The 25,593-nt window shown below is 31.0% G+C and overlaps 2 protein-coding genes across 2 annotated transcripts in view; both read left to right on the top strand.

Annotated features, from left to right (window-relative positions):
• LOC143918439 (uncharacterized) overlaps window positions 1-16,564 on the top strand; it is a 48,954-nt gene extending 32,390 nt beyond the window's left edge. Inside the window, exons 4-44 of the mRNA XM_077440379.1 lie at window positions 4,037-4,206; window positions 4,870-4,955; window positions 5,194-5,316; window positions 5,421-5,530; window positions 5,604-5,701; window positions 5,804-6,055; window positions 6,134-6,255; window positions 6,330-6,452; window positions 6,853-7,040; window positions 7,144-7,272; window positions 7,405-7,561; window positions 7,641-7,818; window positions 8,298-8,402; window positions 8,514-8,656; window positions 8,768-8,888; window positions 8,998-9,088; window positions 9,191-9,310; window positions 9,379-9,506; window positions 9,585-9,709; window positions 9,788-9,932; window positions 10,005-10,213; window positions 10,300-10,445; window positions 10,542-10,651; window positions 10,727-10,860; window positions 10,948-11,133; window positions 11,215-11,363; window positions 11,439-11,575; window positions 11,656-11,782; window positions 11,865-12,013; window positions 12,091-12,232; window positions 12,351-12,584; window positions 12,663-12,928; window positions 13,016-13,152; window positions 13,229-13,312; window positions 13,389-13,579; window positions 13,787-13,984; window positions 14,079-14,204; window positions 14,277-14,365; window positions 14,450-14,620; window positions 14,696-14,782; window positions 14,852-16,564. Of these exons, the coding sequence (XP_077296505.1) occupies window positions 4,037-4,206; window positions 4,870-4,955; window positions 5,194-5,316; window positions 5,421-5,530; window positions 5,604-5,701; window positions 5,804-6,055; window positions 6,134-6,255; window positions 6,330-6,452; window positions 6,853-7,040; window positions 7,144-7,272; window positions 7,405-7,561; window positions 7,641-7,818; window positions 8,298-8,402; window positions 8,514-8,656; window positions 8,768-8,888; window positions 8,998-9,088; window positions 9,191-9,310; window positions 9,379-9,506; window positions 9,585-9,709; window positions 9,788-9,932; window positions 10,005-10,213; window positions 10,300-10,445; window positions 10,542-10,651; window positions 10,727-10,860; window positions 10,948-11,133; window positions 11,215-11,363; window positions 11,439-11,575; window positions 11,656-11,782; window positions 11,865-12,013; window positions 12,091-12,232; window positions 12,351-12,584; window positions 12,663-12,928; window positions 13,016-13,152; window positions 13,229-13,312; window positions 13,389-13,579; window positions 13,787-13,984; window positions 14,079-14,204; window positions 14,277-14,365; window positions 14,450-14,620; window positions 14,696-14,782; window positions 14,852-14,985 (5,920 nt within the window). The 3' untranslated portion in view covers window positions 14,986-16,564. The remainder of the gene's footprint in view (window positions 1-4,036; window positions 4,207-4,869; window positions 4,956-5,193; window positions 5,317-5,420; window positions 5,531-5,603; window positions 5,702-5,803; window positions 6,056-6,133; window positions 6,256-6,329; window positions 6,453-6,852; window positions 7,041-7,143; window positions 7,273-7,404; window positions 7,562-7,640; window positions 7,819-8,297; window positions 8,403-8,513; window positions 8,657-8,767; window positions 8,889-8,997; window positions 9,089-9,190; window positions 9,311-9,378; window positions 9,507-9,584; window positions 9,710-9,787; window positions 9,933-10,004; window positions 10,214-10,299; window positions 10,446-10,541; window positions 10,652-10,726; window positions 10,861-10,947; window positions 11,134-11,214; window positions 11,364-11,438; window positions 11,576-11,655; window positions 11,783-11,864; window positions 12,014-12,090; window positions 12,233-12,350; window positions 12,585-12,662; window positions 12,929-13,015; window positions 13,153-13,228; window positions 13,313-13,388; window positions 13,580-13,786; window positions 13,985-14,078; window positions 14,205-14,276; window positions 14,366-14,449; window positions 14,621-14,695; window positions 14,783-14,851) is intronic.
• A 2,080-nt stretch (window positions 16,565-18,644) lies between these two features.
• On the top strand, window positions 18,645-24,089 carry GC (gamma-glutamyl carboxylase). Its single transcript, XM_077437970.1, has 8 exons — window positions 18,645-18,780; window positions 18,943-19,095; window positions 21,227-21,392; window positions 21,463-21,648; window positions 21,723-21,886; window positions 21,967-22,376; window positions 23,052-23,580; window positions 23,662-24,089. The coding sequence occupies exons 1-8, from the start codon at window positions 18,645-18,647 to the stop codon at window positions 24,087-24,089; spliced, it is 2,172 nt and encodes a 723-aa protein (XP_077294096.1).
• The last annotated feature ends 1,504 nt before the right edge of the window (window positions 24,090-25,593 follow it).

Here is a 25,593-nt window from a genome sequence, read left to right as displayed (position 1 = left end):
ACACATAACTGCTGATATTTATGCTTCTGGATATCTACACGTCTATCACTACGTACTCATCAATTGCCAATTTCTATTTACGTTTTACAATTTATCTTATTTTTATTACATTGCTATATTTTATTCTGTGTACTTTCCATGTTCCTTATTTCCATGTGCTTTATTTTCCTACTCTTTTCTTATTTTAAATGTTTGAGCTTTTCTTTTTTTTACCTATATGTGAAAATTATTAATGGTTTACTTAACATAATTATATTTTTTTTACTATCAATCTATGTAACTTAATAAACTGTAAATTTTCCAAATAAATAAATAAAAATAAAATAAAATAATAATTTTTCATAGATGCTTTTTATAATCTTGATTTTTGGAATCAATAATCAATTTTTTTTTTTTATTAAAACATACTAAAAGTTCTAATATCAGTTTATTGGTCATACATAATACCAGAAAAACTAGTATTATCTGGATTTGTATTGTAGTAGGCGCCTCCTATCACGTTGATTGCTATCTCTCATGTCAAATAAAATATATTACTGTAAAAAAGCTATGTAAGAGAAGTATTTCTACAATAGATTTTATATATTGATTCCGTTCGTATTTACTTAATCAGTCGTACATATCACTTGCAATTCTCGAATCATGTTAATCTTGTCCTACGTACAACATTGTGCATCGTTTGAATGATTATATTGAGTAAACCTACTTACATATGCCATTTGCAACGTCAATGCCAATGTATTATTATATGTATAATGATTGAATTTTTCAAATACAAAATGAAAATTTTCTATTAACGTTACACATTGTACTATTGTAGTTATAAATTATATAATGTGAGCATAAGACTTGAGTAGACGATCGCTATTGATTCATAAAATTTCCACTGGATGAATTATAGCCGTGGTTTATCAACATGACGTGTATTTGCAATAACGGAGGTAGTAGATAATGTGTAATATATGCGCAAATCGTCTGATAGGACTCGGGTCAATGACGATGTGTAGCTGCACTTATGGAATGACCCATAAAGCAATTAATGTCATGTTTACCTTTAACGTGTCATAATTATAATAATCAATCTTATCAATAAAGTATTCATATGTGGAAAAATTTGCAAATGATAAATTCGAAAATTAGATTGTACCATAAATATGTACACATTATGTACATTTGTTGTGTTGAAGTGATAATTGACCAGATAACTGATATTCGATTTGAAGGTTACGCTCATCCTGCGGTAATGCGTGTAATTGCGTGGCGACTCAATTCTTACAAAATTGTGTCGCCATTAGATAAGACATGTTCGGATGTATGGTTATGCAAGCGTCTCATGGTCAGTCTCGCCAAGATAGGACATCCTTATCACTGCTATACTAAATTTTGAGAAGGCTGTAACCTTAATTTACATATTTTATTTTTATTTATACCAGGAAGGCCTAACAGGTAAATACAACGCGCCTTCCTGGCCAAAAACAATTCCCGAATTGGCCGAAACAGTTCTGGAGCGAGATTCTCTCAGTTTCCCAGGTACCCAAAGTTTGAGGTTAAACAGAACTTCAGGAAGGTGACATTCACCCCTTAGAAATATTTTTTTTATTTATATATATTTTAGCTTTCAAGCTAATTTAAAAATACATATTAATTATTATACTTAATTCTAAAATTTATAATTAACTTATATGTACTGTCCCTCACAGAGGTGTATCTTCGCACCTCGCAGGAATGCATCCATGTTTTTAGCAGACCTGATGCACTCGGGGAGGGCATTATACATGAGCACACCCCTGTGAAAAACACCCCCAGCCGTCTTATTCTTTCTTACTCTACTTACAACTAGTTTGTCCTTATTTCTAGTATAAAAACTATGTTTATCTCTATTCCTTATTATATAATCATCAAAATACTTAGGTAATAACTTATGATCTATTAGATTAAAAATAAATTCTATTGTGGTTACTTCACTTGTAACAATTGTTTCTTCTCGAGAATCTCTCATTTCTTGATTTTTATAGTGCAATTTTTTATTTTTAAACATAAAATTTTATTTATTTTTAAAAGCTTTACAAGCAGTCTATTTTTTATAACACTGCATAAGAAAGGATAGGTTTGTGCATAATGTTTAAAAATATCCATACTTCATGGAAGATTTTAAAAGAGGTTTGTAGTATTTGATTGCAACATTTGTTTAAAATTTTCTACCACTCGCATCTTTGCTAAGGTAGGAAGAAAGTTTATGGCAAATGTTTTCTTGTTATATATTATACGAAAGTATTCTTGTTGGGTCGAATGGCAAAAAATTGTTAATGATTTTCCATTACTCTATCCGGCCTTACCTTCACTCTGAAGCTCTCATCTACTTAATTAATAATATTTTGTACATACTTATGTATGCACACTTGCGAGAAATCCCAAACTAATGCCATCAAAATGTAATATGGCGTGCTATTGGTCAACAATCCGACATATTTAAAGCAATCTGCAATACTATATTGTAATATTATTACATAAGTACATTTTTTCATTCATAAACAGTTCTCGAGAATTCTTATTTTTCAAGAATTCTAAATCATCGAGAAATCTCAGCGCCCACTTGTAATTTTATCGCAATTTAATAATCGTGCATATGTCAAACTGCAATACTTGCATAAGATTGATTATCAGAATAGATATGTACATTCAAACATATATTAATTTATTTTTTCTTAATTAATAATAATTTCGGATGAAAGATTTACTTATTATTTTGTTTTCTATCAATTTACATAGTTTTGAATTCAACTTAATGTATATCGAGTTTTTTATTATTATTTTTTCGTACTGAGATTACACCGCTTTATCTTTCGCGTTTGTTTTGACTACTTCCTCAGAGCTGGACACGCTTAGAAACCAGATTTTTTCGGTTTTTGTATTTGAACCGCAAACTCTCAGATAAGCATATTTGAATTTAAAGTATCGTTTCGGTTCAACACCCTTATAAAATAGCCTGTCGATTGACAATCTTTTCTTCAAAGTGACTTCATATTGACCCTATTTGACTCGGTTTTATGTATCAATCAATACTTGTGATACGTTCGTGCCATTTTTCGAAATGAAGCTAAATTACCAATCAATTGCAATCAATTTTGCACAATGATTTTAACTTGCTTACTCCGACATTGAGTTTTTTTTAAATCAAATTCTTCGCTGTCTACATTGATATGCTTTATGAATTGATATGATTGAACTAAATTTCATCTGAATTATTTAAATTTATCAGTATCCATCTTTGTTTGCAATTAATTATAATTAACATATCTATTTATACATGATTATAGGAAATGTTTAGTATTATCACATTTAATGTAAATAAATACATATGTACATTAAATGTGACTTAATATTTTGGTATTAAATTTCATTCTAAAATTACGTGATCGTAAAATACGGTTGAAATTATTTATATAAGCAAAATTTTATTAGATGGTAATTTACTAATATTAGCATTATTGTTTTTCATTGTTTTTTTTTTCAACCTTTACATGGTCCAAAAATACTGTTAATATTATTTTATATTCTATCAAAGTATGGCATGCGCGAAACACGTGATCTATTGGCGCAAATAGTTGTATTATCTACGTCAATAATCTATTTTTCATGAAAGATGACGTTCGCCATTTAATTTGTGTCGACGTCCAATAATAGTACTCAATTGAAGTCCAAGGCTTCTTTTTGTGTCTTTTAATATAATTTGATATTTTTTCGTGTGCTTTCGCCTGAATGAGAGAAGTTATTATATTCACGTTAATAAAATCACAAGTTATTTCTTATTTAGATTTATCATACGGAAATTTTATAAATGCATTTTAGATTTATCACACGGTAATTTTATAAATATGTATATAACTGATAATGATAAATCTTTAATTCATAAAAGTATTCCTTATTTATTTGTGATTGTACAATGTACATTGAACATGCATACAAGTTTGCAAATCCGTTTATTTTTTGAGTATCTATCTATTCATTTACATGTACAAACATTTTTTTTCTTTAGAAAAACGCAGCATGTTGATTTACCTCATTTTGGAAAATATGCCACCGGTATTTTTTATCTGGATAAATCTCACCATCAGGATATGGAGGAAAATTTTCGAATTTTAACTGAAAGCCTCAATCTTCGAGTATTATGCTGGAGAACTGTTCCGACAAACAATTCAACTATTGGTATGCTTATTTTTCATTTATTTGGATTACCGAAGTCTGTAGTCACAACTTTCATTTTAAACCAACTGAACCTAATTTGGATTCTAATTCTAAAAGCTGATGATATTTATTAAAAAATCATAATAAGACATATTATAAATACTGTTTTATGTGGAATGTTACTCAATATGATAACTGTCAACTCTTAAAATTGAATGCATTGCATGCTTTTAAATAACACATATGTAACTCAAAGCTTTCACATTTATACTCTGAATATTAAAACTGATGATAAATTTACTAATTATTGTATATTTTACTAACTTTTGGCGTAAATATGAATGCCAAAAGTTTAATTAATTTTATATCATTTATACATCTACATTATTTTTATGTACTCCTATATTTTTTTAACTTTTGTCATTAATATACCCCAAGCAGTTGTAAAACGTTTGGTTCATTGGGTTGTAAAATTGGCATAAGACTCAATAAAAATATAATGAATTGAACCAAGATGCATCACACAGGTGAACACCCTTTTCCAAAGTACGGGAAGACTTAAAAAATTATGATTTATGAAACAGATGAACCGTTTCATTTTTTACGATTTGCTTGGCTGAACGTATACAAAACATTAAGGTTTGTAAAAGCTTTTAAAGAATTGTTTTTGGATAATATTTTCAGGTCAGGTGGCTCGAAACTCGGAGCCGTTTATGCGTCAGGTTTTTGTCACCGGTGACTATGACAACGATGAAGAGTTCACACGAAAGGTAAGAAATCTGGATAGCCGGAAAATAAACGTAACCCACGGGTGGTAAGTCAAATGTCATAATGCATTTCTCGATTACTCAGCACCTACATATTTTAGAACATTGATAGGTAAATACGTCCTGGAGAACGATGAGGAATCCTGCTGTGTCTTACGCGTGGCTTTCGTTGTTGAAATGATAATTTTGTGTTGCAGAACCAAACATATTCTAGACAATGCCATTTTAAATTCTGTTGCAGGTTTTCGTTTTGCGTAAGAGGGCCACTCATGAAATTACCAAACCTGGTGCCAGGTTCTACATATGCAGTCTCTCCCTGAAAACTATCGTATACAAAGGTCTCTTGACCTCTGATCAACTGTGGGTCAGTAGCAATTTAAACTTTTCTAAATCAATTATATTTTAATATATGTACATACATACATATGTATATTCATTTTATATGAAATATTTTTATATTATTTTTAGCATTACTTTTTGGATTTAGCCAATCCAACATATGATACTTATTTGGCTTTGGTGCATACTCGATTTTCTACAAACACTTTTCCTAGTTGGGAAAGGGCACATCCACTGAGGTAATCTATTTTTTTTAACATAAAATAAATGAATAATATTCAAAATAATATTCATCTCTCGTCATTCTCATAGAATCTTAGCACACAACGGTGAAATCAACACATTGCGAGGAAATGTCAATTTAATGAAAGCTCGTGAAGGTGTCATGCAGAGCGAACTGTTTGGAGATGGTAAATCTTTACTCTTATCATCGCGCCTTTCTATTGTTATAAATATTTTATTAATATATGTATGTATACATACATACATATATAACATATTTTGTGTTTCAGAATTGAAGAAACTGTATCCAGTTGTGGAGCCGAATCTTTCTGATTCTGGTTCAGCAGATTGTGTACTCGAGTTCCTTGTTCACGCAGGAGGTCGTCCGTTACCTGAAGCTGTCATGACAATGGTTCCAGAAGCATGGCACAACGATAAAACTATGCCAGGTGTCAAACGAGACTTCTACAACTGGGCATCGTGCGCAATGGAACCATGGGATGGTCCAGCACTGATATCGTTCACAGATGGCCGCTATATAGGCTAGAAATTATAATTTTGTACATGTATTTAGAACATGTGCAGGTTTTTAATCAATATTTTACTTGTAATAATTTTAGGTGCAATTTTGGATCGCAATGGTTTACGTCCTTCTCGTTTTTATGTGACAGATGATAATGTGCTAATTATGGCATCAGAAGTTGGAGTGTATGATGTAGATCCCGCAAAAGTAATATTGAAGGTATTTTTCAAATCATTTCGACATTAAATTGTATGATAAACAAATAATTGTAACTGAGGTATATGGTTTTTTAGAGTCGTCTGAAACCTGGTAGAATGTTGTTGGTTGATACTGCTGAAAAGAAGATGATTCAGGACATAGAGTTGAAGCTAGAAATTGCAGCTAGCAGACCTCATTCTCAATGGCTCAAGGAGCAGGTAAGCATAGAATATATTTTATATTGATATATAATAATTATGTTCAAATTGTTTGAATATTATGTTTAAGTTTATTATATATATACATATTGAGTATACATACAATTATAAAACCAATTAAAATATACTACATATTATAAATGGCATTTATTATATCTTAAACATATTCTAATCTTGAGCATTTTTTTCTTATTTCTTTTATATAATAACAACTGGAATTAAAGATGGTGAGTGATAGATAATCTATTGCTTTTTTCATAGTTTTTTTTTAGGTTAAATTATTATATAGGTAGACATAGAATTTATTATGTATATACAATTGAAAAACATGTCGAGACTATGCTATTGTGTTTTAGTATATATTTTGCTAGTTTTTAAAATAGACCAACAAAAATTTCAGATCGTAATGGATGATTTGCGTAAAGAGCATGTGCCTCCAACTACTAATGGCACTGTTGCCATTGCCAATGGTGATAGACTTGCTGGAAATGGACTAAAGTGCAGCGGAATTGCCGATAAGAGACTTCCACTCTACGGATACAGTCTTGAAACAATTTACATGTTACTCATCCCCATGATTCAGAGCAAGTAAGAGAATCACATTTTCATTAGTGTGTAAGCTACTAATATTATACTTAACCATGTACGTAAATATATGTATATGTATATCAATATACACTTTTTTTTTTAGAAAAGAATCTCTAGGCAGTATGGGTAACGATGCACCACTAGCATGTCTTTCAAAATTTCAACCATTACCATATGACTATTTCAAGCAACTATTTGCTCAAGTTACCAATCCGCCAATTGATCCATTCAGGTAAATACATATATATATATATATATATATATATATATATATATATATATATATATATATATATATATATATATATATATATATATATTATATATTATTATTATTAATAAAAATGTGAATAACATTTTACAGGGAAAAAATAGTCATGTCACTAATGTGTCCTATTGGTCCTGTTGGAAATTTACTTCAACCATCTTCTAAATTCGTTCACCGACTCTTTTTACGTCAACCGATTCTTTCAATACCTGATCTTGAAGTTCTTAAATACACTAAGCATCGAGGCTGGAAGGTACATATGTACTTGAATTTAATATTTAATTTACCTTAATTGTAATTTATACTAATTAAAAATTCTTCTTTCCAAAAAGTCACGAGTTCTTGATGGTACATTTGACTGTGCTGATGGACCAGAAGGAATGGAGCGAGCTTTGAACTTATTATGTTCGCAAGCTGAAGAAGCTAGTCGAGATGGTTATCAGTTGATTATTCTATCCGATCGTAATGCTGGTCCAGATCGAGTTCCAGTCAGCTCTTTGCTAGCTCTAGGTAAATTATTTATTTATATATAGTTTTGGACCATTGTGGCATTACAGGAAGAACCTAATGCGCCACAATGGCCTACATTTCATAAAGAAAAAAAAAAGATGAAATAAGTAAAATATAAAATAAAAAGAAAAAAGCAAAAGCAGAAAAACATGATAAGTAACAAAAGAAAAATAATACATAAGAAAAAAAAATGAACAAAGGTGTAAATATCAAAAATAAAATCCACAAATCCTATTCTTAGTTTCACATTGAACAAAAGAAAAATAGTACATAAAAATGTACCTAAGGAGAAAGAAAAAGAAAAAGTAAAATAAAATAAAACAAAATATAAATAAAAGATAAAATTACAGCGAGGCCCAAATGGAAGAGAGTATATTAAGATTCCACTCATACATCACATTCAAATTAAGAAATTATAAATTTATTTCAATAATTGTTTAAGTTGACAATACTTAAACTCATTATTTTGCATATTACAGGAGCTGTTCATCATCATTTGATTGAGACTAGACAACGTATGAAAGTTGGACTTATTCTAGAGACTGCTGAAGCTAGAGAAGTGCATCATATGTGTGTTCTTTTAGGTAAGAATTTTAGTATATTTAATTTTTTTTTTAATTTAATGTACATATGTATATAAATTTTTTATACATATATACATTTCGGACATACATACTACATATGCATATTTTTAGGATATGGCGCTGATGCTATTTGTCCATATCTTGTGTTTGAACTGGCTGCGGCCCTTCGAGCTGATGGCGTTTTAGATCAAACTATTGACGATGATAGCGTATACAAAGCCTATTCGTACGCTATAGAAACTGGAATTGCAAAGGTTATTTTAAATAGCATATTTATATATATATATATATATATATATATATATATATATATATATATATATATATATATTATGTATTGCAAGTTTTTTATATGATTTGTATAGGTAATGGCAAAAATGGGAATTAGTACATTGCAATCTTATAAAGGAGCACAAATTTTTGAAGCCGTTGGACTCAATGATGATGTTATTGAACGTTGTTTCCGAGGAACACAATCTAGAATTGGTAATAAAAATCATTCTTTTTCTCTTAATATTTTGTTTCATGGTAATTTACATATGTACATATGTAATTTTAAGATTTATATATTATGTATGTATATTTTAATTTGTAGGTGGTGTTAATTTGGAAGTATTATCTAAAGAAATAATGGAACGTCATTATCTCTCTTATAAAGTAGAAGCTGCCGATATGCTCGTTTTGAGGTATGTACATACATATGTATTACTTAATATTTATTAATTCTATGAATAATGAATCTGTACTTAAATTTATGTACCCAAATAAAATTTTTACTTTAATAATAGAAATCCTGGCTATTATCATTGGCGAGCTGGAGGTGAAAAACATATTAATGATCCTACTTCAATAGCTAATCTGCAAGAAGCCGCTTCAAGCAACAGTTTGAATGCTTATGAACGCTTTAGGTATTTTATTTAATAAATTGACATTTAAAAATATCTTAATATCAATTTAATGTTTTTTCAATATTAAGAGAGAGTACTATGGAATCCATTCGTGCATGTACCTTGCGTGGGCAATTGGAGTTGATAAAATTGGATCAAGCAATTCCTTTGGAAGAAGTCGAACCAGCATCAGAAATAGTTAAACGGTTTGTTACAGGTATCAGTCGATTTAACATATTATAATATCGACGTTTATTTATTGATTTTATTTATTAATTTTGATAATTTTCTGTAGGAGCAATGTCATTCGGTTCCATATCTCTTGAGGCACACAGCTCATTAGCTGTTGCTATGAATAGAATTGGAGGAAAATCGAATACTGGCGAAGGTGGTGAAGACGCTGATAGATATTTAAATCAAGTAATTATTATATAATATTTTGACAGTAAAAATAATAACTAATCATTGCCATATTTATTATTTTCATCCTTTTTAAAGGATCCTGATTTTAACAAACGCTCAGCAATAAAACAAATAGCGTCGGGACGTTTCGGTGTAACGGCATCATATGTGGCAAATGCTGATGATTTACAAATCAAAATGGCACAAGGTGCTAAACCTGGAGAAGGAGGCGAATTGCCAGGTAACTCAGCTTTGATTTTTCTTAAATTTTTATTTTGAAATACGAAATTTTATATTTCAACATAATTTACAGGTTACAAAGTCACTGCTGAAATAGCAGCCACTCGATGTTCGGTGCCTGGGGTTGGCTTAATATCTCCGCCACCTCATCACGACATATACTCCATTGAAGATTTGGCCGAACTCATTTATGATTTGAAATGCGCAAATCCTAATGCTAGAATCAGTGTAAAACTTGTGTCTGAAGTTGGCGTTGGAGTTGTTGCTTCCGGTGTTGCCAAAGTATGTTGATTGCATGCTGATACACATTTCTATTTCTTAACACGTATTAAAATAAATATGAATCATTTTATTAATATTGTTTTAAGGGAAAGGCGGAACATATTGTAATTTCTGGTCATGATGGTGGTACAGGTGCTAGTTCATGGACTGGAATTAAGAGCGCAGGACTTCCTTGGGAATTGGGTGTCGCTGAAACACACCAAGTTTTAGTCTTGAATAATTTAAGATCGAGGTATTTCAGTTAGATAAATAATGTTTTAAAATTTTGCTTATATAGTCATATGAACATATGTATGTATGTATATACAATTTATTTTATTTTATTTAGAGTTGTAGTTCAGGCTGATGGTCAATTAAGAACTGGATTTGATGTGGTAGTTGCAGCTTTATTGGGAGCTGATGAATTTGGATTCAGTACTGCTCCATTAATAGTCATGGGTATTTTATCTTTTTTTTTATTATCTTATAAAATATATTAAAGTTAATAAAACACTAACTTGAATTATATTTAAGGATGTACTATGATGAGAAAATGTCACTTGAATACGTGCCCTGTTGGTATTGCAACGCAGGATCCTGTTTTGAGAAAGAAATTTGAAGGAAAGCCTGAGCATGTCGTTAATTATCTATTTATGTTGGCTGAAGAAGTAAATTTCTATTTATAATATATGTATGTATATGTGTATGCAAATTATCACAATTAAATAATATTTACGTATTTTATTACTTTTTAGATTCGAACGCATATGGCTGGAATGGGTCTTAGAAAATTCCAAGAATTGATAGGTCGCACTGATTTACTCAAAGTCAGAGAAAATAACAATAATCCAAAAGCAAAGATGCTAAATCTTGGATTGATTTTGAAAAATGCTCTTCATATGAGACCTGGAATAAATATAATAGGAGGATCGCAGTCACAAGTAAGTTAAATTATTTTTATATAAACCTGTTAATACATGTACAGATTGTGATTATTATTCGTAATTTTGTTTTTTTTTAAGGACTTTCAATTAGAGAAGCGTCTTGATAACTCGTTGATCGAACAATGCAAAGGAATTTTACATGGTACCCAAAAGACAATCGATATCAAAATGCAAATTAACAATGAATGCAGGGCTTTCGCCTCTACATTGGCTTATAATTTAGCATTGTTAGTAAAATAAATTAAATTTTCAATAAATTTAGTGGAAATCAATCTATGACTGATAATTTTATTTTTTATTAGGAAATATGGAGAAGCTGGTTTACCAGATGATAGTGAAATAAATATATCACTTCATGGATCTGCAGGGCAAAGTTTCTGCGCTTTCCTAACTAAGGGCGTGAAGGTTACGTTAGAAGGAGATGCTAATGATTATGTTGGTGTGTAAAATATACATATATTCATATAGATAAAATAATTATGCATGATTGATTTTTTCCTAAAACCATTTTGTTTTTAGGAAAGAGTTTATCTGGAGGAACTATAATTATATATCCACCGAAAACATCAGCTTTTGAATCTCATTTGAATGTGATTGTTGGTAATGTTTGCTTATATGGTGCTACTACTGGAAGAGCGTATTTCCGGTTAGTTTTTTTTCTTTTTATTCAATATGTAATTACTACTATGTACATTCAACGATATTAATTTATGATATTTATTGTATAGGGGAATCGCATCAGAACGCTTCTGTGTGAGAAATTCTGGTTGTATTGCAGTGGTTGAAGGTGTCGGAGATCATGGTTGTGAATATATGACTGGGGGGGTTGTACTTATACTTGGACTTACAGGGAGGAACTTTTCCGCTGGCATGAGCGGTTCGTATACCTGAGTAATTCGTATACTCGCATCATTTTTTCAATTAATCCTTTTTAAAACTATTTTTTACTTTTAGGCGGTATTGCTTATGTTTGGGATACTGATGGATCATTCAACTCCAAATGTAATCATGAAATGGTTGAACTTTTACCATTAGAACTTCCGGAAGATTTAGATTATGTTAAAAATTTACTGGAAGAGTTTGTGCAATATACTGGGTATGTATATAGATGATTTTTATTAATTTAATTTATTTGAATTATATTATCATATATATATGAATGTATATGTAAGCAGGTATATATCATATATTCAAAATTACATTTTCGGTTTCAGATCTGTCATTGCCAGTGAGCTTTTAAGTACTTGGCCAGCAATGGCAAAACAATTTATTAAAGTGTTCCCATATGAATATCAACGTGCTTTGAAGCAGATGGTTTCTAAGCCAATTATGGCCGTCGAATCTAATGGAAATAGTTTGAAGTCAGAACCCATTATCGACATTGAAGAAGCGGTTCAAGATGTTTCCTTCGAAAAAAGACGACTTGAAAGACTTCTCGATAAAACTCGGTATTTATAATTATTGTTACAGATGTCTTAAATACCAATATTCTATGAATTGTTTAGTAATATTTCAATTTTTTATAGTGGTTTTATTAAATATCCACGAGAAACAGTAGTGTATCGTGCAGCTGAAAGACGTCTAAAGGATTGGGATGAAGTTTACGACCGTGAGCATGTGAGAAAAGGTCTCCGAGTACAAGCCGCACGGTGTATGGATTGTGGTGTTCCATTCTGTCAATCGACGCACGGTTGCCCTCTAGGAAATATTATTCCAAAATGGAATGATCTTATATATCAAGGAAACTGGAAAGAAGCCCTTAAGCAGCTATTGCAAACGAATAATTTCCCTGGTCAGCTTATACTCTCAGTACTATTATACATATTTTTAGAATTTTCATTTTACATATTTATGATATTTAATTACAAATTAATTATAGAATTCACCGGTAGAGTGTGTCCAGCACCCTGTGAAGGTGCTTGTGTATTGGGAATATCTGAGCCAGCAGTCACTATTAAAAATATTGAATGTGCCATAATTGACAATGCATTTGAGAATGGATGGATAACTCCTGAAGTATATACCTTCAATTAAAATGAAAATATAATCGTTCAGGATATCAAACGATTCTAATTTATTTTTTGTTCTGCAGATTCCACAAAATCGCAATGGAAAAACAGTAGCTGTCGTTGGTTCGGGACCAGCTGGTTTGGCATGCGCTCATCAGTTGAATAAAGTAAATGTCCACATGTTATTTAATTACATTTTAATATTATTCATTTGAGTTTTAACTAATTATATGTTGTGTCTAGGCGGGCTATTTGGTGACAGTGTTCGAAAGAAATGACAGTGTTGGTGGATTGCTACAGTATGGTATTCCAACGATGAAGCTATCAAAAGAAGTTGTTGCACGTCGTGTTAATTTGATGAGAGATGAAGGGATCGTATTTAAAACCAATGTAAATGTTGGAAAAGATATTTCTGCCAAAGAACTATCAGATGAGTAAGTGTTTAATTTATTTATATTGAATTTAATTTTATGATTTATGTGTATAACATGCATATGTATGTATGTATGTAAATACACATACATACTTATATATATATATATATATATATATATATATATATATATATATATATATATATATATATATATATATATATATTGTATATATGTAAAGTATAATAAAATAATATTTTTACATAGATATTCTGCTTTGGTGTTATGTCTCGGAGCTACATGGCCCAGAGATCTTCCTTTAAAAGGTCGTGAACTGAATGGTATACATTTTGCCATGGAGTTTTTAGAAAATTGGCAGAAACGTCAAAAGGGAATTAAAAATCAAAGTCTTGAATTGACTGCTAAAGATAAACATGTGCTCATCATTGGCGGAGGAGATACTGGGTATATATGTAGTATACATATACTTGAACAAATTTTTCACCTACTATATATTAGTTAAAATATTTTTTAATAAAACGTATTGTTATAATTTTAGTTGCGATTGCATTGCAACTTCTTTGCGACAGGGTGCTAAGTCGATAACAACTTTCGAAATATTACCACTTCCCAAAAATAAAAGAGGAATGGATAATCCATGGCCTCAGTGGCCGAGAGTTTTCAGGTAATGATTTTAGAATCTACATATAAATTAATTAACATATATTTATATATGCAATGCAACAATTGTTTTCAGAGTTGATTATGGTCACGAAGAAGTTCGCGTTAAATTTGGTGACGATCCTAGAAAATATTCCACCTTGACTAAAGAATTCTTAGATGATGGTGAGTTAGTGGTTTTCTTCTTAATAATATATATACTTGAGATTTTATGTCGGCAGGTATTTCAAATATTCTTATTCAATTCAGGTGCTGGAAATGTAAGCGGTGTATCAGCAGTAGAAGTTGAATGGAATAAGGGACCTGGTGGTAGATGGGAGATGAAAGAAGTCGAAGGCACTCAACAGATTTACAAAGCAGATTTAGTTTTACTTGCTATGGGATTCTTGGGTCCCGAGAAATATATTGCTAACGAATTAGGTATTTTAAAATAAGATATGTATGCATTAAACTATTAATCCAAATTTAATAAACATATGTATATATTTTTTTTAGAATTACCACTCGATGCAAGGAGCAATATTGAAACACAAAAATCAAACATCTACAGCACTGAAATAAACAATGTTTTTGCTGCTGGAGGTGAGCTAACTGATCGATAATGTTTTGATTGTTTATTCACATTTATTTCTACAATTATTTTAATTTTAGATTGTCGACGAGGGCAGTCACTCGTAGTTTGGGCTATCAATGAAGGTAGACAAGCAGCAAGAGCTGTGGATTCATTTCTATGTGATAATCGCTCTAACTTGCCGGTGCCGGGTGGTGTTGTCAATGGGGAGTGAACAAAATTTCCTTACATAGATTGAATAGATTTTAGCATTCCTAAGGTTGCTGAAACTCAAACGCCTCAATTGACGGTCTTCAAATTACACATCGGAGGATCAGACTATTATTTCAGTTTCATTACACTTCCTTATAAACAAAAAAAAAATGCAATTTTGAGATTTATAATTTATTAGTATGCCAACTTTCGCAAGAGTAATTTTTATTTCTAAGCGAATAAAAAAGAGCTAATCAAAATCGTATTGGTTAGTTTTCTGTTAGAATTGTGCATATTTAAAAACATTGTGCAAAATTTTTTTGATGAAGATGATTATTTTCTATATGTATTTTTGAAATATACATATTTTTTAAATTTTAGAAAAGTAATAATGTATATTACTTTATGTAATCACAATTTATTTTCGTAATCATCTACAATATTTTTGATAGCTAGTATTTAGTATTGATCAATGAATTAAATTATAGAATAATGTCGTCCTTTTTGCTATCAATTTCAGTTGTTAAAAAACTCACTATAATTTCACAGTCAATAGTAAATTAATGTATAATATAAACAATTTTTGGTTGAGACATCACAATATTTTTCTGATTTATTTCGGAAATGTATTCACCTCAATTAGATACAAAAAAATAAATGTTTCCATTGGGCCCAATTTATGATATGAGGATTTGTATCATTTCATGATTAAATAACTACATTGACAAGAGTTCAAAATGAAGACGTAGGTTTCAAATGTGTTAATCTAGTTGTCAATTGCTTTCATAAGTAAAACAGTTAGTTCCATAATTTATGGCATTTTCATTTTGCTATATAATCCATGAATGCTGTAATGAATTTTTTGACGATCAGTGTTGACCTGTCTTTATAAGTTGTAAGTTTACATTAATATTAAATTAAACAATGTTATGTCCATTCCTTTATGCTTGTTAAATTTAATTTAATTACTACGAAAAGTTGCTGCTGTGTGCTGTGATTGTCATATTATTTCATAGGCTTATTAGAGTATTGTGAAAACAGTATTAGATACGCATATTTGCATATAAAGTATGTACATACACATATTTTTGCTACATAGATTCAAATTCCAATTTCTGAATCTTAACTACAACTACATTTTATTTGTCGCAACACAAACACATTTAGTCAGTTATTTGTGCCAAATATTAATATGAATTTTACCATACAATACGTTTATTTTAATATGGTCTATGTATGTTTCTCACTGGCACATTAGAGTAAATATATAAAAAAAAAAAATTGTGGTTAAGTGTTTTTTTTAACACCAATTTATTATTAATAATTAAATTACGCACATTTTTTCAGTCGCTAATGTTTGCATAACAATTGTTGTTAATACGCTTTCATTTTATCAAGTCTATTTATTTTTGTAGTATGTATGTATGATTGATAATTCGATGATTGGTCGACATGTGTGATTATTAAACAGTCTGAAATTGTAGACAATAAAACGAATATAGTGTTGAAGTTTTTCGAGTCTATTTATATGAAAAGGTATTTATTGTAATTTTGAATTATGTTATATATACAATATAAAATAAACTATATAGTCGATTGATATGATTTTTTTTATTTCCACTAAATATTTCGACCTTTCTAGTGTGTGGGTGTTTTTATGTAAATTTTTTGGATGTATTTTTACAAGTTTTATGAACCGGAATTAATTCGACCGTTCAAATTAATCGGATTAACATAATCTTATTGACGCATTGACATGTCATATGCCAGCAAGCATTAGATTTTGCCAGACGATGTTCAGTTGAAGGTCGATGGAGGGAAACATTTCCCTTGTTGTGGTTCGTCCCAGACGATTTTTTTTAAATAGGTTACCAAGTACGGGAGTGTTATTTTTAACATTTCAGAGTTCTTTAAAATTCATGAACTATAATAAATGCTTAACAAACGAACGTCTATATTTCAATGTCTTTGAAATGTCATCGCCTTTTTTTACTTTATTTCATGAATGGTAAAGATAAATGCTAATAATCAAAGAAAAATGTGAATAGTGGTATATATGCAGAGCAAATGTATAATGCAATTTATGCGAGTTCAGTAAAAAAAAAAATTATAAACTTATCAATTTACTGCAAATTACATCCATATTTCGTTCATATTAAAAAGTTGATTGAAACGTTGATGCAAATCAATAATAAATTGGACTGAACATTTATTAATTTAGGAATATATTTAAAACCTTAAATTTGTAGGGATGTTTCAAAATATTGTATTTCTTACAAGAAATATTCTATTGAAGAATCTGTTTGTTGACCTAAAAACGGCAAAATCAACGTAAATTTTCAAACTATTAAATGAAAAACAAAATTCGATATTGAAACATACATGCCCGTTCACTCATAACGGCTATAAGAGCATTTTCGATACAAATTGACAAAAGTAGGGAAACTTATACAAGACAAAAGTTCTACTTCCGGGTGTCGGAGTTTGTTCAAAAATTGTTTATTTCTTAAAAATCACTAAATATTATAAATATAAAATATCAAGAAAATGAAAATAATTTAAAAGGTCAAAATAAAATAATTAAATATTGTTTAAAAATAATTACTACTTTCAATTGACGAATTCTAATCAAAACTTTAACAAGTTAGTACATAAAGAATACAAACATAAATTTTCAGCTTGATACGTTCAGTGGTGTGAAAAAAATCGTATGGTCACAACATTTTTGATTTTTCTAAGGGAAAAATCCCACTTTTGATTTATTGAATTTGATAATTATTTTATTTTCATCACACGGACTATACTTGAATTTTCTCGTTAAGAGCACACATATTTAAAGTGTCGAAAAAAAAATATTGGAAGAAAAATCGAGCAACAGCAAATTGCCACTTCCGGTTAACGGGTGTTCACCAAATTTTATATATAGCTTGGTATTAAGTTTAAACTTCTATATATGAAATTTGAGTTCAATACACTAAAAGGTCTCCGAAAAACATGAACAATCTCGATTCTCGAAAGTAAAAGCATTACTTCCGGTTGAGGTAAAAATATTGGTGTATGGAATTTATCATTTCTACTATGTACATGTAAAAAAGTTCCAATCTGATCTGTTGAGCGGCTTAGGATATAATATTGAATCCAAAAACTTAAAAAAAGAGGACACCTATAAAGAGAGTTACTTAGTTTCTAAGTTTCAGTTCGATAATACCAACGGTGTTCAAAAAATCCCCAAAATAAACACACACACATTTTTTCTAGATCACAAAAATGTGATATATGAGTTCGAATCAGTCAAAATCTCGTGTTCTAATTTTCGCATGATTTAAAACTTTATCTATTGTTACTACGTATGTATGTACATATGTAGATAAAGTTATTAATATGGATATTTACGTATTTTTAATGTGCTATGCTTATGTGTTTTTATTTAATCGTTGAACCGTATAGTTGAATATTTATGAGTTTAAATATATATTTAGACAGCGAGACTTTTGTGCCCTCCTATTTATAAGGTGGCGTTCCCATAGAAACGCCCAGAATCCCTAAAACAGGGGATGCCGATCACAGCTGATAGCTCAGTTAGTGAACAAACGCCAGAGGAAACGCTCGAGTTTTCCCGATTTTCCACACATTGATTTTCGCACATTTCCCTTTATTAAAGGTACTATCGCATTTAGAGAAATGTGGAAAGCCATCAGGACAAGTTTCCAAAGAAAAACCGGCTACAATTTAGTAGATTTGACGTTCGATAATTTCGTACAATATCTTCACACGCCCACCGATCCTGCTAGCCTCGGAGTAGTCAGGATACTCTACGGTATTTATTTTTGTTGCTTAAAATGTCTTATATTTTATATCATTGATAATTTTTTTTCATCAAAAATTTGAGTTATACCTGTCACTATTGAAATAATTTAGAATTTTTTTCAATGCATTTAAATATAAAAGTACTTATCTAGTTCTTTTAATTATTACCTAGGCATTATGATGGTCCTGGATGGTCCTGAAGAAAGGGGAGGTGCTGAAATGGACTATAGATGGGGTGATCCACGTGGTTGTCATTTCCCTCTGGTTCCTTTGAAAGTACTACCGTTGCCTTACATGGCTATATTGTACGCCATTATGTGGTTCGGTAAGCTTTAAACTCTAATATTATAATTACATATGTATAGGGCACTTATGATATATGTACATATAATATAAGCAATTTATATACATTACATTTTGCGCCTAAATGCGATCAGAATGTTATCTTTGATCGTAAAGTATGTTATATTTTTGAAAATTTTATTGTTTCCGTATTTTAAATCTCGAAGAAAACTCAGTCTTCTTTCTGCTTTCAAGGGTAATACATCTATTTATCATAGTTGTGACTTTTTAGTGATTTTGATTTCATTTTGGTTTTTGAAAATTACATTTTCATAAATAGTTTGTGAACGCGATTTTTTTTCAAATTCTATGTGAGCATTAGATTAAATGGACTTGCTCTCATGTTTATACATACAATGTATGTGCCGGTAGCGGCTCGTGAGAATTCATAATGGGGGGGGTGGGCTGCAGAGATCAATCAGGCGGTGCTACTTTAGGGCGGTTTCAGACTAGCGTATTTTTCTGCGCGTATATCGTCGTTTCGGCATACGCGCTTACACGCGCGCTACATTTCGCGCTTCAAAAAACCGGACTCGCGTACACGGGCTTATTCCAGCGTGTTCGCTCCAACCGGTAGTGGTGATTTAGTATCAACATGGATAATACGAGCTTATAAGCGCGTCTACGCTCGTACGAGTTGCGCGCATGGAAAATGACGCGCCTATACGCGTCTACAAGCACTTCAAACGCTAGTCTGAAACCGCCCTTAGTATGCGGTCTACCTTCGCATATGTACTTTAGTATGCGATCTACAGTTACGTTTTTACTTCAATATGCGGTCTCACTGTCTCAGTTCTCGCGTGTGACATTGAGACTGAATAATGCCGACCCTAACAACCTAATCTTAAATGAATAGGGCCAACCTTAACTTAACCTAACCTATCCTGACCCTTAAATAAATAGGTGTTGGCTGCTATAAATATAAGAAGTATAAAAAACAAAATTCGATAATGAAAAATACATACAAGTTTAAACATACAAGCTATGAAAGCATTTTCGAGCTCAAATGTAGGGAAACTTACACAAGACAAAAGTTCTACTTCCGGTTTCGGATTTTGTTCAAAAAAGTTTCAAAACGATCGGAAAAATGTAGGATATCAAAACCAAAATATTGTCAGACGAAAGAGCGAAGTGAAATATAGAAGAGGCTTATAAAAATCACTATAAATATAAAATAAAAATAATTTAAAAGGTCAAAATAAAATAATTAAATATTGTTTAAAAAAAATTACTACTTCCGGTTTATGAATTCTAACCAAAGCATTATCAACTCTAAGTTTTCACATAAATAATACAAATATATATTTTCGGCTTGATACGTTTAGTGGCTTGGAATAAATCGAAAAACAATTTTTTTATTTTTAAGAAGAAAAAATCTCATTTCCGGTTTATTGAATTTAATGATTTTTTTTTATTTTCATCACATTGATACGAGGATTATACTACAATTTTCTCTTGAAATTGGTCGTGTAGTGGAAGAAAAATCGAAAAAGAATAAACTGCTAATTCCGTTTGACGGATTTTCACTGTGTAAAAAACCTCGATTCGCTAGATTAAAAGTACTACTTAAATATTGGTGTATGGAATTTATCATTTCTACTAGGTACATCTAAAAAAGTTTCAGTCTGATCAGTTGAGCGGCTCAGGAGATAATTGTATCCAAAAACTAAAAAAAGAGTATACCTATAAGGAGAGTTACCAATTCCGGTCTACTTAAAATTTTCAAAAAAAATTACGTCATGTCAATAAGCATTTTAGTAAGCGATACTAAGTTTCAGTTCGATAGGACTAACGGTGTTCATAAAATCCCCAAAATATACTCTCTCTGTACATACGAAATTCAAAATGTTAAAATTATTATTAATTAGGTTTTTGGATTATTTAAATAATTTTATTAGTGTCATCCGTCATCTTACCGTTCACATGGGTTTATCCATTTTTTGAAATTGCAACGGAATAGTATAAAAGCCCTCCAGATGCTCTAAAAAATAATATTCTCGAAAATTCTCGGTTTGGAGAATATTCTCCAAAAGATTATTACTGAGAATTTTACAACACAAATTGTTACTATGTACATATGTAAATTAAGTAATTAGTGTAATTTCATATTATAGGAGCCTTAGGAATAGCATTAGGTTACAAATTTAAAAGAAGTGCATTTATGTTTACGGTTATATACTGGTACATTATTTTGCTGGATAAAAGTTTTTGGAATAATCACAGCTACTTGTTTGGATTGATTGGAATTTTACTGATTGGCACTGAAGCCAATAGCTTTTTGTAAGTATACTTTTTGAAACTTAGTAGAAAAGAGAATATATGTACATTGTCTGATATATTAAATTTCCAGATCGTTAGATGCTCACTATGACAAGTCGAAGAGTGGAAAACTAGTACCCTATTGGAACTACTTTATTCTCAAATTTCAATTTTTCATTTTATACTTCGTTGCTGGTCTCAAAAAATCCGACAAGGAGTGGCTTTCTGGTTACGCCATGACAAATTTGAGCACTCATTGGGTCTTTAATCCGTTCAAGTAAGACAGTTACCATGATTTTAGTGTGCGCTAAATGTGAGATACTTTACCTGAACTGCTCAAATTTGTTGCAGAATTTTTCTAAGCGTGGAACAGATCGATTATTTCTTGGTACATTGGTTCGCTTTTGTTTTTGACTTGACGGTTTGTTTTTGGATGATGTACGAATATACCAGACCAGTAGCAATGGGCTTTTGCGCTCTATTTCACTTGATGAATTCTAGACTTTTCAGAATAGGTACGTATATGTATTGCTTATTCATATGTATGTGATATTATTCGATTTTTTTTATATTATTCTTAAACTTAATGTTTCAGGAATGTTTCCGTGGGTATGTTTGGCGACAATGCCGTTGTTTTGCCCACCAGATTGGCCTAAAACGACTGCCAAATTTATAAAAATTGTGCTAAGTAAATATAAAGGTTGTTGTATGAATAATTTCACCTTAATAAAAGTGAATGTTCCAACGATAGCTGAAAAAAGTGTATCAAAATGCGATGATACATTTTCTGAAAATGAAAGTGATGACACAACCGTCGTACATAGTGATAAAGAAAAAGTGAAGAAAAAATGCATTGAGGAGGCAGACGAATTAAAAGCAAAGAAAGAGAATAAGCTAAAACCGAATGGACAAAATATTTGTAAGAAGCAAAAGCTTGTAGTGTATGCTTTAATAACGTATATGGGTCTTCAAGTTTTTTTGCCTTATTCACATTTTATTACAAAGGTAATTATACGTATGTACTTCAATTTCCCTAAATACAGGTTACTATTTCGAGCGTATTTCAATACCAATTAATTATGTATATGGTTTAAAACTGTACGGTTAAAGTACTATTATATTAAAAGAAAAAAATATTGAAAAAAAACATATTTTTCTACCTATCATGTGGTGGAAATAAACCATTTCTGGGTCACAATGTTACGTTATTGACTTGCAAATGTTCCGCATTGAGTACTAGACATTATTTTAGTTAATAATTCATAGTGGAAAAGTACTATATGTATATAAACGAGTTCTGTAATTAAGTAGTGCTGTCATGCAAGTTGAATTTAAATTTAACATTAAAACGTGATCAGCGATCGATTCTGAGTTAAAAATTTACGCATTACTGAGAATTTACGCATGATTACAAACCTTTATCTATTGTTACTACGTACATATGTAGATAAAGTAATAAATATATGTATCATATTAAGTACATGTAGATGTTTTAGTGTCACGTTTCCAGACGTTCAACACGCATATTGTCATCAAAGATCACATGCTTCATCTTCATCCGTCACCATTGTTAAGCGCTGTTGTTAAATTCCAAACAGATTATGCAATTTATTAAACAATATTCAAACTCTCTAACCTTTGACCAGCCTTTTTATTAGTCTGTTGACCTATTAATTTTAGGGATACAACAATTGGACGAATGGATTGTATGGATATTCTTGGGATATGATGGTCAACACCTGGGACACAATTTTAATACTCGTGAAAGTCGTGGACAACGAGTCCGAATCTGAAATGTTTCTAGATCCTGAAGCGTGGACGCAAAACGACAGGTGGTCCAAGCACGGCGATATGATACATCAGTATGCCCAATGCATTCATAGAAATTTGATGGAGGACATGGATGAAAAAATGAACAAGATAAAGATGTCTGGAAACGACGACGATGATACTCCAAGAATCATCGGTTCAAGGAATATATCTATTTATATTGATGTTTGGTGTTCAATGAACGGTCGATTCCAACAGAGAATGTTCGATCCCAACCGCGATCTTCTTAAAGTGAAGTGGTCTCCTTTTTCGGATGTCGAATGGCTGATGCCTATGTTGACTGAGTTAAGCTATTGGAGAAAGACCATGGTCGATATTCAGAAGCATGTTTATACTTGGAACAATTATTCAGATGTACTATTCGTAGCAGATTTCCCAGGTGTGAAATAAAATAAACCATTTTCACAGTGAAATTTTTTTTGAACAATTATTTAGATTTTGTACTATGTATTACTTTTAGGGTTGTATCTTGAAAATTACATAACACCTGATCTATCTAACATTACGCTGACCATTTTGGAGGGTCAGGTATTCTACAAAATCGTAGACAGGAAAACCAAAAGGAAGTCGCTAGTGAAGAATGAATCTATCCACCTAGTCAAAGGAGAAAGTACATTTGTGCAACCTGGTATTTTTCATAGGATTCATACAATCGGAGATAGCCCAGCTTGTTACATGTATACCTACATGAACGCTACATTGAAGAATTTAGATGAAAACCGAGATCGGCTAAGAATAATGAAAGAAGAAGATGGCCAAAAGTTGCCGTTGTTGGAAGAATTGTGGTCGAATTTCACAAACATGATCACTTTTTGGCAGCATATAGGAAATGCCATCTTATATGTGATTTATGGAGTGCCTATGATGAGTAGAGGTGAAATGCATTAATTTAATCAATTTTGTAACATTTTATGAATTAATATATTATATTAAAAATTACTGAATTATAATTTGTTTTTATTTATTCTGAAATTTAAAAAAAAAAAGAATTTAATTTGAATTTTAAGTTCTTCAATCGTTGACCTGGTTTGATTAATTTACATATTCAGGAACGTTCATATAATACATATGTACATGCATAGATACAATGTATATGTAGGTGAGAGAATCTGATTAACATATTGATTTTTAGATCATTTCTGATTTATGTATAAGTATAGTACTTATATGTACTATACTTATACATAAGTATAGTACTTATAAGTATAGTACTTATATATACTACATATGTACCTACCGGTCTCCGTGACGATACAGAATGTTAAATTACAGAAAACGCAAATATCGGAAGGCAAAGATCGAAAATCGAAAGATCTTAAGTCGAAAGATCAAAAAAAAAATGGTGCATGGTAAACGGTACATACTCACTTAATTTGCGCGAGCAGGATACAACAGGAACAAGAGGGACAGGCTTTTCCTCCCGTATTAATGTGCGCGCGCAGAATACGGGAGGAAAAGCATGTTCCTCTTGTTCCTGTTGTATCCTGCTCGCGCAAATTAAGTGAGTATGTACCGTTTACCATGCACCATTTTTTTTTTGATCTTTCGACTTAAGATCTTTCAATTTTCGATCTTTGCCTTCCGATATTTGTGTTTTCTGTAATTTAACATTCTGTCTCGTCACGTTGACCCGTATTTATGAGCACCAAATATTTGATATTATTTTTTTAATATTCGGTATTTTTAAGTACACAAAATATGCACTGTAAAAAATAAATTGTAAACTTACCAAATTTGAGAAAAGTGAATGACCATTGAAACGTGATTATCTTTTTATTCTGAGGTATGTATGTACTTGTCAATGTAATTTATGAATACGAATACATTTTCCTTTTTTACAGATGACATCGATTAAAAATACATAAAGAAATATAATTCGAAATGAAATCTATTCACGTACATTACTGTCTCTAAAACCCCCCATACACGGTCGAACATGTTGGCGGTGCGCGAGCCGAGCTCCGAGCCCCAACATGTTGACGGTTTCCATACATGTCCGAACCAAAGTCGCCAACATCAATTTACACGAGCCTGAACAACGATTGTGATTCTAGAATTTTTTGTATGACAAAATTTCATCATAAAACATCATATTTTGTTACTTCATTCAGATATATAATAGAATAAAAAAAAACAATGGTTTTTGATGTCAGAAATTGACTTTATTCGGAATTTGACTCAAAAGTGTGGTGAACGGCCAACATGTTGGCGCTGTATCGAACCCCCCCCCCCCCCCCCCCATACACAGTCGAACATTTGGAAAAGTACGTAGGTGGGAGCTAATTGATGGTTGGCCGTTCGGTTCGAGGTTGGGCTTGTCGATACGTTCCAACTTCGAGCCGAGCACCCAACATCTCGGTTTATGTATGGATCAGCACCTATGTATGTACAA

The sequence above is a fragment of the Arctopsyche grandis genome, chromosome 1 (assembly GCF_051622035.1).
Source record: "Arctopsyche grandis isolate Sample6627 chromosome 1, ASM5162203v2, whole genome shotgun sequence".
NCBI classification, from domain to species: domain Eukaryota; kingdom Metazoa; phylum Arthropoda; class Insecta; order Trichoptera; family Hydropsychidae; genus Arctopsyche; species Arctopsyche grandis.
The sequence above is the reverse complement of the archived record's forward strand: the minus strand, read 5'-3'. Positions and strand labels throughout refer to the sequence as shown.

What these genes read in the sequence shown, in the direction of transcription:
- GC (XM_077437970.1), top strand. Translation starts at nt 18,645, where the DNA reads ATGTGGAAAGCCATCAGGACAAGTTTCCAAAGAAAAACCGGCTACAAT. An exon ending in ACTGAAGCCAATAGCTTTTT is followed by an intron (nt 21,393 to 21,462) that starts GTAAGTATACTT and finishes TTAAATTTCCAG; the next exon opens with ATCGTTAGATGCTCACTATG. An exon ending in ATTCGTAGCAGATTTCCCAG is followed by an intron (nt 23,581 to 23,661) that starts GTGTGAAATAAA and finishes TATTACTTTTAG; the next exon opens with GGTTGTATCTTGAAAATTAC.